At 45.5% G+C, this 15,244-nt stretch overlaps 2 protein-coding genes and 1 pseudogene across 2 annotated transcripts; all 3 read right to left on the reverse strand.

Moving 5' to 3' along the window:
* Positions 1 to 779: 779 nt before the first annotated feature.
* Positions 780 to 4,207, reverse strand: LOC127769273 (MEIOTIC F-BOX protein MOF-like). Its single transcript, XM_052294808.1, has 5 exons — positions 3,320 to 4,207; positions 2,205 to 2,265; positions 1,719 to 1,759; positions 1,086 to 1,256; positions 780 to 995 (listed from the first exon to the last, which is right to left on the reverse strand). Exons 1-5 carry the CDS (start codon positions 4,205 to 4,207, stop codon positions 780 to 782), a joined length of 1,377 nt encoding a protein of 458 aa, XP_052150768.1.
* Positions 4,208 to 4,695: 488 nt separating this feature from the next.
* On the reverse strand, positions 4,696 to 6,743 carry LOC127769996 (MEIOTIC F-BOX protein MOF-like; the record flags this gene model as incomplete). The annotated part of the gene is made up of 3 exons (XM_052295664.1): positions 4,696 to 5,493; positions 5,587 to 5,757; positions 5,880 to 6,743. Coding segments are annotated over 3 exons (1,314 nt in total), but the record flags the coding sequence as incomplete, so codon positions are not given.
* A 3,516-nt stretch (positions 6,744 to 10,259) lies between these two features.
* On the reverse strand, positions 10,260 to 12,391 carry LOC127770848 (MEIOTIC F-BOX protein MOF-like; annotated as a pseudogene).
* Positions 12,392 to 15,244: the final 2,853 nt, after the last annotated feature.

The following is a 15,244-nucleotide window of genomic DNA, read 5'->3' on the forward strand; positions in this document are numbered from 1 at the left end:
CATTTTTCTCTCAAGATTATTGCTTGATTTATTTGAAATGCTAAACATTAATTCCACGTGTACCAATCAATGTTGCTAGACTCAGCCAACATTAGATAAGCCAATGAAAAGCAGCTAACAAACCAGCACAAGTTGCAAGGGTAATATACATGGAATTATTGCATGAGTAGACGAAGCTACATATATAATACTATCTCTGTATTTTAATGTATGACGCTGTTGACTTTTTGTCCAATATTTGACCATTTGTCCTATTCAAAAAATTTATGTAATTATCATTTATTTTATTTTGACTTGATTCATCATCAAATGTTCTTTAAGCATGACATAAATATTTTCATATTTTCACAAAATTTTTAAATAAAACAAATGGTCAAACGTTGATTAAAAAGTCAACGGCATCATATATTAAAATATGGAGGAAGTATATTAGACATAAGGAGAATATTTGGTTGCTGCTGAATACTACTGGCTCCATAAACATCAGATCACCAGTTACTTGTCCCTTTTTTTTTTTTTTGAGGGAAAAGTTACTTGTCTGTTACATCCATCCAACAGCGTTTTCAGGGGCCATACAAAAGAGCAGTCTACCTCTCTAGTCTCTATTGTGCCACTACTAACGACGATAATGCATATATCATTTCAAAGAAAGTTGATAGTAGTTGGTGGCACGCCCTAAACAATGAGCATAAAAGATGGCATTGCGTGGTAAACCTGAGTGTCTGTTAAAGAGAACCACTGCTGAGAGTATACCATACCACTATAACAGGAAGGCTTCTCTAAAGTTTGGTAAGAATGATGGTGGCCTTTTTTAGGTCCTTCCAGAAGCCCCACATCAGTTGAAACAGTTGGTGATCACAGCAAAGTTCACTGTCATGTTTGATTTCAATCAACTTCAATTTCTGACAATGGAAGGTCACTTGGTCCTGACTTTGGAGACAGAGTCCACTCGTTCTGGTCTCTATCTCTGCCCTTTGAGTAGAACCACTTAAAAACTATTGGAAACATAAGGATTCGTAAGATGTTAAAGGAAGACCACAAAAATAATCATAAAACCAAAGTTGATAAAGATCAAAGTTGAATACCCAGCAATGCTGCAATGTAAGCTTCTCCAAATTAGGACACTTTTCCAGTAATCTTCCGAGAGCCTTGAATTTTTCCTTCAAATCACCCATGCCTTGAAAACAATCGTCTAGTGACAAGGTTCTCAGGTTGTTGAATGATGAGAATTTGTCAAATTTCTCATGAAGTATTACCTGAAATTCAAATATATAAAACCAGTGTACTATAAGTCGACCGCGAAGACTGTTTAATCAGTAGTCTAACCGAAAAACTAGCCAAACCGCGCTGTATTGTCAACTCAGAGTGACATTAACTGTGTAAAACAATTATGCAGCCACATGACACAATAAATAGGCTGTTTCATGTCTAATAGGCCAATAAATCCCGTTTGTTCTTAAAAAAAATAACTAATGCACAGCTGCAGCCCATATGGACTTATTGACAAGCAAGCCCCTTAAATAATGGATAAAAAACCGGCCTGTATATCCATAAATGGATATACATAGCCAAAGGTTACATGAGTACATACACTCCACGTCTCGTAACCGAGATACACAAAAATAAATAACCTAAAAGAAAAAAAAAGACTAGATTTTTTTTCTCAACACTTCAAAAATCGGAGGTTGCAGAGCTAGCCCGCCTTTTCGCCACCACACCTTCTCGTTGACGTTGCAACAACCGTAAAATTTCCTTCGCTCTGCCATGAGCAAAGAAAAGGGACAGGACTAATCCGTCCAACCGCCTTCACGTTGCCAAGCATCAATTTCAAGTCGGGCGGGCAATCTATGCCCCCTTAGCGTGAATGCGACCATCGCCGCCATGCCATCATCATTGCAGAGTACCATCTCCGTCGAGCCGCTGCAGCTTATCCCGCCAAAATTCATCACCACATCACACGAAAGCGATCACGCTGCCCCTTTGTTGTTGCTATATAAACTTGACCACTGCTAAGTCGTCGAAGCGTATCTCGTCAGAGAATTGCCATTGCCAAACCACGGCCTCCGTCGAGCTGCCGTAGCTTATCTCGCCGGAGAGCTGCCGCCACAACATCATCATCCCCGCAGTCCACAACCTCCATCGAGTTGTCGTCACAGCCTATCTCGTTAGGGAGCCGCCGCCGCCACATCATCTTCGTCGCTGACCTCTGCCACCACCCTTGGCGCTACCAAATGCGCTCAGCTTCGCTCCTAGCACGCCACCGAGCTGACCAGCCATCATCACCACCACCGAGAAGACCAACCGCCATCGCCACCTAGGTCCCTAGGGCCGCCGCTGCGCACGCCACTAGTGCCCACCACCGTCAACCCTTCCGCCTCTCAGAACGCCCCCATCAACACCAAGCTCTGCACACCATGCCCTATCTCCGTGGTCGACACCGTCAGCCACCAGCCGCCTCTATTCTAGCCATGACCCTCGCCAGCTAGGGCCGACAGTGTCGTCCGCCTCCAACATGGTTCTGCCCCGCCTCGGCCGACGAGACAGGAGAGACTGAGGAGGGAGGAGGGAGAGGAAGCCCCTTGCGCCATCGCCCAGCAGCCGGCCGCCTCCATCTGCGCCGCTGCCTCGCCTCGCCACGCCAGTCGGAGACGCCGCCACCATCCGCCACCAATGCGGCGCCGTCCCGACTCGGACGGCGAGGTAGGGGAACAGAAGGGAGGGGAGAAGGAGAGGAAGCCCCCACCTCCACTCTCCTCCATCTATACCGCGCTGCGTCGCCAGCCGGGGTCACCGGCTTTCTACCGTATTCGTCTTTTACAACACTAATAACAACTAAAGATCAGCTAATTTATGTCAGAAGATCTTACCATTGCTGATGGCAAAAATCTCTAAGAGTATCATATATAATACTTATGGAGTTAAACATTGACGGTTCGTTTGGTTGGAGGGAGTTTTTAAGAGGGATTGGGAGTTTAGAGGGATGAGGCTATTAAGTGTTTTGTTTGGTTGGGAGACATGGAAATTTTGGTGGGATGGGGATGGGGAATTGAGGAAGGAACTCCCTCCTTTTCAATACCTGGGTAGGGGCAGGTAATTGGGAGGGAATTCCTCCTTTACTTTGTCTAAGCAAATCTCAGCCATCCGTTTTTATTAATGACCTAATCTCCAACTAAACTCCCTATCAATTTCCATCACCTCTACCAAACAAGATATTATGATTAAAAATCAAATTCCTATATTAATCTCATCATCAATTCCCTCGTATAAACTCCCAATCACCTTCCCTCGAGTTACCAAACAAGCCGTAAGGAAGGTTTACCTTGGCATGAATAGCCTCCAACTCCAAATTGGTCACATTGAATAGACCGCAAAGAAGCATGGCTTCACCTTCTGGTGAGATTTGGAAAACATTTAAAGTAACAGATGCCTCCACAAGGGAATTCAGCCCATTTAACGAAACACCATTCTTGTATGCGCCGTACGATAAGTCCAGGCACAGGGAAGCAAGTCGAGGAGCGCTGATAGCAAGACTAAGAGAGCAGCCTATGCAGCCTTCAATCACCAGCTTGTTCAGCGTGCTGGACTCGATGTGGCTGAACTGAATGTGACAGCGGTGGAGCTCCAAGCATCGGAGCACGGGGCAGCTATCGCGCACCTGCCTCGCGAAGCCGCTGTCCAGAGCAAAGCAAGAAAGACGCAGCCTCTCGAGACGACGGCAGCAAGAACCTGAGCCCAGGTCGGGCGGCGGCCTACACCCAGAACCGGAGGGCGCGACCGCGACGTCCAGCACCCGGGGACAGTACTTGATTCCGCCGCGGATCCATCTACCGACATCGCGACGGCGATTGTCAGCCACGGCGTGATAGTTGATATCGTTGTGACGGTGATTGCGACGACTGCGATTGCCAACCGCAGCTTGAACTACCACCCCGGTGCACACGGTGAAGGTATCTAACGTCGGAGCGTGGTGGAACATTAGCAGGTTTGCGATGAAATCCTTCATCTTCCCCCATGTCTCATCATCATCATCATCATCCTCCTTTGAGAGGTTACGAAACTCACGGATGTCGAGGTTGAGGCTAGGCACCGAGCGCCACAGATGTACCCACCTCTTGGACAGCACGCACGTCTGCGCCATCTGCCGGGCGGGGAGGAAGGACATGACGGCGTGGAGGAGGCCATCCGGCAGCGCGCTCAGACGATCCATCGCAAGACGTCGCCGCCGCCGGCCGCCGGCCGCAGGGGAGGAGCGTGACGCGACGCGACGCGACGCCCGCCGTCGTCGGTTGCCGCCGGCGATTAGGGGAGGTGAGGGTTTACGCGGCACAATGGTTTTGGGACGAGACGATGCCGAAATTTGGGGAGGGGAAAAGGTGTAAACCCAACAACCCCCGCTCCTTCTCGAGCGCGCGGATAAGCCCACGGCCTCCCTGACGGAAGCCATCGCCAAGAGCACAAGGCAGGGTTAACAATTTAAGTGGACTCCGGACTTTCCTCACTCGATTTTTTTGGTCAAATTTTGAAAAAAGAAATTCAAACTGAATTTTATTTTTATTGACAAAATTCAAACGGATTTTAGAAAAAAAAAACCGATGATATCGCTGGTGATGGTATCAGGATCGTGAACTCTGAGGTCTGAGCCCAAGATGGCAAGACGCAATGTTGGATTGGTTCGCTTCTTCGTTTTTTTTTAAATGATGGTATCGTGAGGATGAGTGGTCAGTGGATGCCAGAGAATACAGTATTATGGAAGTTTGTTGGACTGAGCGGGCTTCATATCGTGATCTCAGATCAAGCATGGTACATAAGCGAATTGGATTAAAATCTCATTACTATCACAGTCCACACGATAGCTAATGTTTATCTGTTGACAGCGAACTGAACTTGCAGAGCTTGCCCCGTACTTAATATACATGGAGTCATTAAATATGTGCCCAGATGAAACTGCATATATTCGACATAACGAGAGAATACTTTGTTGCTAATGAATACAGCTGGTTCCATAATGAACATCAGCCCATCAGTTACATACACGGCAAACATAAAGAGTAGTCGATCCTCTAGTCTCTACCGTGCCATTATAAGGGCGCTAATACATATATAATTTCAACATGGGGCATACAAAAGAGTTCTCTAGTCTCTACCATGCCATTATAAGGTGCTAATAGTTGGTGGTTGTACGCCTAAACAAGCAGGGTAATGGCATTGTATATGCTAATCCGAAAGAGAATCCTCCTCACTCGGAGAATCCGCAGAAACAATAGAAAACTCATTAGAGATTTTAGTAAGAACGATGGTACCCTTCTTTAGGTTTCTCCAGAAGCACCACATCAGTTGAAACAGTTGGTGATCATAGTGAAGATAATCATCATATTTGATTTCAATCAACTTCAATTTCTCACAATGGAAGGACATTTGGTCCTGATTTTGGAGACAGAGCCCACCTGTTCTGGTCTTTCGCTTTGCCCTCCGAGTCCCAGAACCTCTTAAAAACTTTTGGCAGCAAAAGAATTTTTATGAGTCAAGCAAGAAAGGATCACAACAAAAAATCACAAATTCAAAGTAGATAAGAGCAAAGTTGAGTACCCAACAACTCTGCAACGTAAGCTTCTCCAAATTAGGACACATTTCCAACAATCTTGCAAGAGCCCTGAATTTGTCATTCAAATCAACTTCATCACTGAAACAACTGCCTAGTGACAAGGTTCTCAGGTTGTCGAATAACGGGAATTTATTGAACTTCTCCTGTAGCATTGTCTGAAATTCAGATATCAAAAGTAAGGTCAGCTAACCGAGGTCGGCAGGTCTTACAAATTGTTATGGAGTTATAATAGCTATGGAGTTATGCATGGAACAAAAGATATCTCTAGTGGGCTTACCATTGCCTGAATACCGTCCAACTCCAAATTGGTCACATTGAACAGGCCACAAAGAAGCGTGGCTTGACCTTCTGGCGAGATTTGGCAAGGTATTACACTAACAGAAGCACCCACAAGAGAATTCGCCCCATTTAACAACACACCGTTCTTATGGGTGTAGTACGGAATGTCCAGGCGCAGGGAAGCAAGACGAGGAGCACTGATAACCAAACCACCAAATTCGCGAGATGAGCAACCTCGAATGCCCAAGTTCTTCAATGTATCGGACTGAATGTGACAGAACTCAATCTGACAGGAGTCTATATCCAAATCTTCCAGAACAGGGCACCCAGCACGTAGCTGCTCCGCGAAACGGCTGTCCAAAATCAACCGGAGAAATGAAGAATGGAGGTACAACCTCTTCAGACGGCAGGTGGCGGAGCCTAGATGTGGCAGTTCATAGCTAGCACAGTTTGAACCAAGAACATGGATGCCCAGCACTTGCGGGCAGTACTTCATGCCCCCGCGGATCCATGTAACGAGATCTCGAGACCGCTGGCCAATGACGTGATCCACATCAGATCCTATGCTAAGACAGAACGAATCCAAGGTCGGAGCATGGTGAAGCATCAGCAGGTTCGTGTTGAAATCCCGTATCTTCCCCCATTTCTCCCTGATGGAGCCTGGGAAATCCTCGCTGTCGAGGTGGAGGCGAGGCAGGGAACGCCACAGATCCCTCCACCTCTCGGACAGCACGCACGTCTGCACCGCCTGCCGGGTGGAGAGGGAGGACAAGATGGCGTGGAGGAGGCCATCCGGCAGAGCGCTCAGCCGATCGCCGGCGGATCCGGCTCCGACGAGGCTAGGTTTACTTACATGACTCCGCCGGCCTCAGCACCGCCGCTCCAGACCAGCCGCACCGCCGCCGTCGATTAGGAAGGATCGCGACGCCGTCGGCTGCCGAGGGTTTTGGGGGGCTAGAGAAAGAGAGAGAAGTTTAGGGAGAAAGAGGATACCGCCAGTAGATATGTTCATGGAACTTATTTTATTTTATTTGAGAAAATGTGATCAATAGCACAGAAAAAACACCGGTACCAAAAAATGATATAAATTTTTTCTCCTTTCATTTTTCTCCTTTCAACCAGAAGCATTTTTCTTCTACTTATAGCACTTCCATTACATTCTCCTTCTAAATTGATGGGTTAGTCATGATTAGGGGCGTGAAAAGAGAATTTGCATTTTATTCTAACCAAACATAAATTTGGATTGCTGGGCTATTTGGCTTGGCTTGGCTTGGAGCATCCCAGTAGCTCATCCATATTTGATCCTTCAAATATCTATATGGTTGGTCATCCAAAAAAGATTCATGATTCATATTCCTTCTCATTCCAACAGATCATCTATATTACATCATCTATATTCCACCCTTCTATATATTTTAGTAATATCTTCCAACTAAGCTTATATTTGTGTTTTTAAGGAATATATTTTAAACTACTAAATTTTAACTGTGTTATTAATCGTAATAATATTGGAAGAAAAATTATTAATAGCAAAAATCTAAGAGCTACAGTACATGAGTGGGAGACGGAGAGGCTACGAATATCCTCTCGCTAGCAAACGGACTTATCCTCTCGCTTAGAGCAAGTTTAATAGTATAGTCCACTATCAACTCCAATTCATATGTAGTCAATCTAATAATCAATTCGTACAATAGTTGCTTACTATACTATCAATATATAGTCCCACCATCATACACACATTGCGTCTTAGAGTTCGTGTTGCAGCTGGCTACAGATCTGTAGCCCGCTACTCTTCTCTCTCATCTTTTATCTCATTAAAATATGTTTACAGCTGGCTAATAGTCTGCTATTGTACCTGCTCTTATAGGAAAAAAAAAAAGAAAAACGCGAGTGGAGACGGAGTGGCGAGGGCGATGCGGGACGACACGGGCAGCGAGCATGGCGGCGGGGCAGGGCGGAGCAACGAGGGAGGGCGAGGGCAGGGCTGCTGGGCGGCGCGACGGAGGCGGCCGCCGCTCGGGTTGCTGGGCACCGACACGGAGGGGCGCAGGGGCAGAGGCAGCAGGCGAAGGACGGCGTCTGCTAGCGTCGAATCTCGGTGGCGGCAGGTGGCCGGCGGGGGGCGGCTACACCCTCCCTCTCCTTTCAGATCTGGTATGCCTCTTCCTTGATCTCTAGCTTTACTCCTCCACTCTAGTCCCCATCGCCACCAAAAACGAGTAGAGGAAGAGGAAACTTCGGTGGAAGGCATCGATCCGAATGGGGGCGGGAGATTGGTTGTGGACGCTGGCGGTTACAGGATGGTGTGAGGAGAGAGAAACGCTAAAGTTGACGTTTCTCTCTCCCCGGATGGAGGATGAGCTCAATTTGGATTATGGGATGGAGTATCTGCTGGAGCTCTTTTTTCTACTCTGAACCTCTATTTTGTGGATAGAGGACGCGATGGAGTATCCGCTGGGGATGCTCTTGATCCTAACGGATGACAAGGGCGAGTGAGTGGGTGTGGGTGAGGTGGCTGAAGGAATGGAGGTCGTGGTGGCAGCGATGGATGAGGATAAGGTGCAGCCGATGAGGGCATGAGGCTGCACTCCACAATCTGCTGGGAAGTTGAGTGGCCACCACGACGAGTAGCTACATCGAATGTTGCGTCCAAAAACATGCCGGCCGCCGTTTGCCTCGTCGTCATTGCACTGTGCGCCTTGCCATCGTTGCGCCGCATGCATTGGCCGCAGCATCGGCCTTAGTCCTACACTCCTACTCCTATCACCTACACCACGCGCAACCGCACCGCGCCCTGGCTGCTACGTTGCGCCGCCGCATCAGTCGTAGCTCTTGCAGCCGTGCCGCACCAAAACTTTATGTGTACATACTGACATACTTTATGCCGCACCAAAATTTTATGAGTACATATTTTAGACATAAAAGTTTGCATGCATATATATAAAGTTTGTATATACGCGTATAAAGTTTGTATGTATGTGTACGTAAATTTCTGACTATCATGAAAAAATGTAAACAGGCTGAGATCAATACATTATGAAAACTTTGTACTAGTATAGTGTATATACATTAAAAAAAGATAAAATTTGCTACATAATACTTAAAATTGGTGTGATTTGTTGATAGATATCATAAAAACATGTCACAACTGAAAGACTATAAAAACCAAGAATTTGCTGGAGGACATTTTTGACTCAATTAGAGATAAATTCTTCAAAGAGACGAAAATGCCCCTAGAGTTAAAAGAAAATGCCCCTAGGGTTAAAAGCTTTTGAGCTGCAGCTGGAGTGAAGATGGAATATGATGCATACTAGTGGTGTACTTAGGGTGAAGGCAAAATTAAAGTTGCATAGTTTCTAAATTTTTACTCTAATATCGTGTTTGAAGCATGTGGTCCTAATGGTATTATCGTTTTTCTTAACAATTTATCTCTCTAATTGAACCGAAAGTATAATCTACTACCTCCGTCCCAAAATAATTATATTTCTAGGATTTAAAATTTGTCCCAAAATAATAGTAATTCTAGAGTACTAATTGCCCCATCAATCATCTCTTATTCAAATTTCTCCCTATTTTACCCTCATCCATCTTTCCACTCTCACATAAACACCATTTAATGAAGGGCACCATAGTCTTTCTTATCAAATCTTAATATATGCTAAACAACATAGAATTACAATTATTTTGGGATGGAGGTAGTAGAAAATTACCAATTTTTTAAATGTTAACCGAAAGTGTAATCGGAGTAGCCAACTGTTTTTGTTTCATGCCAAAAATTGCCAACTCATGCAGCTACTCCATACATAATATCTCATTGGGGAAAGAGATTTGCTAATAGGATAGATTTTGCCTGCAATATTTGGAGAAGTCAAATATGTCTAAAAGTACGAATAGTTTGTTTGTGGTTGATTTCAGGGTCTTTTGTTTAATGGACTTAACTTCTGATATTGACATACACAAAATTATTTCTTAAAAAAGTGGATATTGCATCAGTTTATTAGTTATCAAACCTAGAAAATAATAACCGAATGTGTCATATGTGCATGGAATACCAAATTAATTTAAGTCTGATGCAACATGTAAAAGGATGGGGATAAACAGAAGCACCACGAGCACCTGAATTTTTCCTAGAACAGAACTTGTATTTCTGCACCATGATGCCTGAAGAAGTATGGGATTTATGCAATTTTGTAATGAGATATAAGCACTACAAACACCACTAGTTACAGACAGAATGACACATTTACACCATAACTGACAATATCCAAATGCCCAGTAGATTGCTGCCACTTCCCTTGATCGAAAACAAACAGTCAGTTACTTGTAAAGGTGGTGGGCATATATGCAACATAAAGATAACATTTGGTTGCTACTTGATACTACTGGTTCCATAAATTGAAATCATCAGTTACTTGTTTGTTGTTACATCCAACTGTCTTCTATGCCGCTACTACGTTCAACAAAAAGTAGTTTACCACACTGCTATGCCTCTATTAATAGCGCAAATACATATATCATTTAGAAGAGAGTTGATAATAGATGGTTCTACTCCATCAACAAGCAGAACCAAAAATGGCATTGCATATGCCAAACTTCAGGAGTGTATAGGGAAGAGAATCACTCGTGAAAGTACCATACCAGGGGCTTCTCTATATTTTGGTAAGAACGATCCTAGTCTTCTTTAGGTTTCTCCAGAAAGCCCACATAAGTTGAAACAGTTGGTGATCACAGCGAAGTTCATTGTTATATTTGATTTCAATCAACTTCAACTTCTGACATTGGAAAGACACTTGATCCTGATTTTTGAGAGGCACACAGGTACTGGTCTTTTGCTTTTCCCTCTCAGTCTCAGAGCCCCCTAAAAACTTTGGTAGGCATAAGAATTTATAAGTTCAGAAAGGTAAAGAAAAGAAACACAAACACAAAGTAGCTAAAGACCAAAGTCATACCCAGCAATCCTGCAAAGTAAGCTTCTCCAAATTAGGAGACTTTTGTAGTAATCTTCCAAGAGCCTTGAATCTGTCACTCAAATTACCTTTGTCTCGAAGACAACAGTGTAGTGACAAGTTTCTCAGGTTGTTGAATAATGGGAATTTATCCAATTCCTCATCCAGTATTGCCTGAAATACAAGATTTCAAAACTTAGGGCAGCAGGTCGTTAAAACAACGAAATCATAGAATTTCACTTCTTATACACACACACGAGATAAGATCTCCCATAAGGAAGGCTTACCATTGCCCGAGTACCCTTCAACTCCAAATTGGTGGCACTGAACAGGGCACCGAGAAGCATGGCCTCGCCGCTTGGCGACATTTGACAGTTACTTACATCAATCGATGCCTCCACAAGGGAATTCACCCCATACAATGAAACAGTACCATCCCTAACCCGAATGAGTAGACGCAGGGACACAAGACGAGGAGCAATGATAACCAAGCTATGTATGGAGCGAGATGAGCAATATTCAATAACCAAGTTCTTCAACGTGCCAGATCGAATGTGGCTAAACTCAGTGCGGCAGTAAGCGAGCTCCAGGTATTCCAGAACAGGGCAGCCAGCGCGTAGGTGCTCCGCGAAACGACTATCCAAAGCCACAGAAGAAGAGGATTTTTACGGTACAATATACTGCTAGTATATATGATCTAACGGTGTAGATTGATTTAATTTTTTATTTAATTAGATTGCAGTATAAACTTTGAAAGGGTAATTTTGTCTTTTCTTCGTTATACTATCATCAAATCGTGCTATCGTCATGTGCTTTGTCATCAAATGACGCTCAGTATGCTCCTCCCCAAGTGCACGATAAGATCCAGGACCAGGTACTCTCAATTAGATTCAATTTGAACCAAAAATTACTAAAGTGTTGTTTTATTTTTCTATCAAATTCCTAATATGCCCTTTTATATACTGTCAGTATATACTGATAGTATATTGTACCGTAAAAGTTCTCAGTAAGGCGCAACCTCTTGAGACAACAGGAGCTCGAGGATCCTAGATGGGGCAGTTCATACTTGAGGCAGATACCAACATGGATGTCTACCACTTGTGGGCAGTACTTCATGCCACCACGGATCCATCGATCGACATGCCGAAAATGGCCAGGGTTCATCGGATCCATTCCTGTATCAATCCGGAACGCGTCTAGAGAGGGAGCATATGGTGAAACATCAGAAGGTTGGTGGTGAAATCCAGCACTTTCCCCCATTTCTCGTTGGGTCCCCAATACTCGATGGATCCCGGGAACTCCCGGGGTTTGGAGGTTGAGGCAAGGCATGGAGCGCCAGAGGTGTACCCACCTCTTGGAGAGCACGCAGGTCTGCACGGCTTGCCGGGCGCGGGGAGGAAGGACATGACGGCGTGGAGGAGGCCATCCGGCAGGGCGCTCAGCCGATCGCCGGCGGCGGACCCGCCTCCGCCCGCACGGGACGGCCGCTTGGCGACGGGCTCCATGGCGGAAGTCCTGCAGTTCTGCACGGGCGCGTGGCACGTGCGGCAAGGAGCTGTGCAGAGGAGAGGGTTTTGGGGGCGAGAAATTTGGGAGAGAAGGGGATAACGGCAACAGTGTAGAACTGTAGATACGTGGATGGGTAATTCGTGTATTTTTTTTCGACTCCTCGGAACAGGTAGAATAGCAGGCTATAAACAAGCTATAAACATATTTCGAGGAGATAAAAGATAAGAAAAAGTAGTAGTGGGCTAGATTTGTAAATAGTACTAACTTTAAAGTGTATGTGTGTATGACAGATGAGACCATATATTAGTTATGAGAATAGTAGTGGGCTAGATTTGTAACCGGCTGTAGTACTAACTTTAAGGTGTATGTGTGTATGACAGATGGGACCAGATATTAGTTATGTAGTATATGTTTATAAGTAACTATTGTATGAGTTGGTCATTAAGTCGACTATAGATGATTCTCTTTTTGATGTAAAATTTTAACAAAATGCCATTCTAAAAACCTAATATATTAACAGCTCCAACTTTACGAATTAAAATTTAAAGTAACATTATTTTTCATAATTTTGCATATACACATGTTTTTAAAATATTTACGAAAATATGCATTTCCTGCGAGTTGGGCCATACCACCAGCGATGCTGGAAGATGTGGGACTGAGGGGAGGGGGTGGTGGCGCGGAGCAAACACACGCGACCGCATTGGTCCTGCGCAGCACATACGCGCTGTCACGAATGTGGCATGGAGGCGGTCGGTCTCGCGTGACCAATCCGTAGGAACACGTGCGGTTGAGCATGACCAATTTGCTGGACCGTCCCTGTCGTCACTTTCACTCCTTTCCCGCTGCACTTACGGAGCAGTGGCCCGACTTCAAACCACGGGCAATGTGTATTTCCATACATATTTCAAAAATTTAATTCCCGCCTTTCAAGATATTATTTTGGGACTAAGAAAACATAGGTTAAAAAAAAGTTGAAGGACATTTTGGGACTGAGATTAATAAAACATAGCTTAAAAAAATTTGGAGCCGGGACAAACAGAGCCCAAATCATACATGGAACATAAACACTTTTGTAAAGGCAAATTAAAGTAGTACTTCCATAATTCCAGCAAACTACGGGCGCCTTACCTTTGCCTGTATACCTTCGAGCTCCAAGGTCGTCACATTTACCATGCCGGCGAGAAGCACGGCTTCAACTCCCGTCGGCAACGCGCGCCGCCGCCCCACCCTGATCGACGCCTCCACGAGCGAATCCGCCGTGGAGCCATCGAACGAAACACCATGCCTGCACGCGTACGACGTGATCTTCACGCGCACGGAGGCGAGGCGCGGCGCGCTGATCACCAGCGTCTCCTCCTCCTCCTCCTCGTCGCCGCCGCCGGCGTCGCCGCCACCACAGCCCGTGTAGTGGAGCACGAGCGTCCTCAGCGAGCCGCACCGGATGCGGCGGAACCCCGGCGCCATGGCGCACCTGCGGAGCGCCAGGTCCTCGAGGAGAGGGCAGCCGTCGCCGAGCTGCTCGCCGAAGCCGCCGTCCAGCCACGCGTGGGACAGGTGCAATCTCGTGAGGCGCCGCCATGCGCGGGAGGTGATGATCAGATCCGGCATGGTGTAGCCGTCGTAGTGGCCGGGGGGATACGAGGGGGTGACGACGTTGATCTCGAGCACCGTGGCCGGAGCCCGGCGGCGGCGCGGACCCATCTCTCGACGGATTCACGCCGGGCGGCGCCGAGGTGATCCACGAAGAGGCGGAACGAGTCCACGGCCGTCTCGTCGCGGGATCTGAGCCTGAGCAGGGTGGTGACGAAGGCGTCCATCCTCTCCCACTCGCCGGGAGAGCCGCCACCGAGGAGGGGCATGAACTCCGCGCCGTCGAGGTTGAGGAACGGCGCCGAGCGCCACAGGTGCCTCCACCGCTTGGAGAGCACGCACGTCCGCACGACCTCCCGGGCCGCCATGAAGGACATGACGGTGTGGAGGAGGTCGTCCGGAAGGGCGCCTAGCCGGTCCTCGCCGCCGGTGGTGGATGTTGATCGTCCGCCGCTACGGTGGCGTTGGCGTCGACGGCGGCGCTTGGCTACGGGCTCCATCGCAGGCAGGTACGATCGAGATGCCGTCGTTGCCGGCGGTAACTGTGCTCAGTAATTTCGGGAGATATATATATATATATATACACGGGAAGTGGATTTTATCCCTCGAAAGGACGTCCCCTCGTTTTATGCTTGTCATTATAAAATATTAAAAAAATGTATAAATTTGTCAAGATAGATTAATATATGATATATCTTCTCGTAAACATGCGACTTAAAATTCGACTTATACAATTTGAAACAAAAAATAACAAATTTGACAATGAATTACGCGTTCTATTCATAATCAAATTTGTTATTTTTGTTTATACTTGTATAAGTTAAATTTGCATGTTTGTGAAGTGACATATCACCTACTCCCTCCATACTCATAAAGGAAGTCGTTTAGGATAATGTTTAAGTCAAACCTTGGGAATATAAATCATGAATAACTCTCAATTTATTAAGTTTGAAAATGTAAAAATTATATGAATAGATTTGCCTTGAAAAATACTTTCATAAAAGTATACATATATCACTTTTCAATAAATATTTTTATAGAAAAAAGAAGTCAAAGTTGTGTTTTGGAGACCGTGTCGCTGTCCAAAACGACTTCTTTTACGAGTACGGAGGGAGTATTGATCTATCCTACTAAATTTTTTTTCAAATTTTTTGATAATTTTTTAAATGACACGTAAAAATAAGGAGATATCTCCTTAGGGAATGATTTGAGTGTTCCATATATAAGCGGGTATAAAATATCTGAGAGAATCTGTTTATCCCTTCTTATCTTGACATATTATATCTACTGTATCTAACTACCCGATCATTAATTC

Source organism: Oryza glaberrima, chromosome 4, assembly GCF_000147395.1.
Source record: "Oryza glaberrima chromosome 4, OglaRS2, whole genome shotgun sequence".
Classification (NCBI taxonomy): Eukaryota; Viridiplantae; Streptophyta; class Magnoliopsida; order Poales; family Poaceae; genus Oryza; species Oryza glaberrima.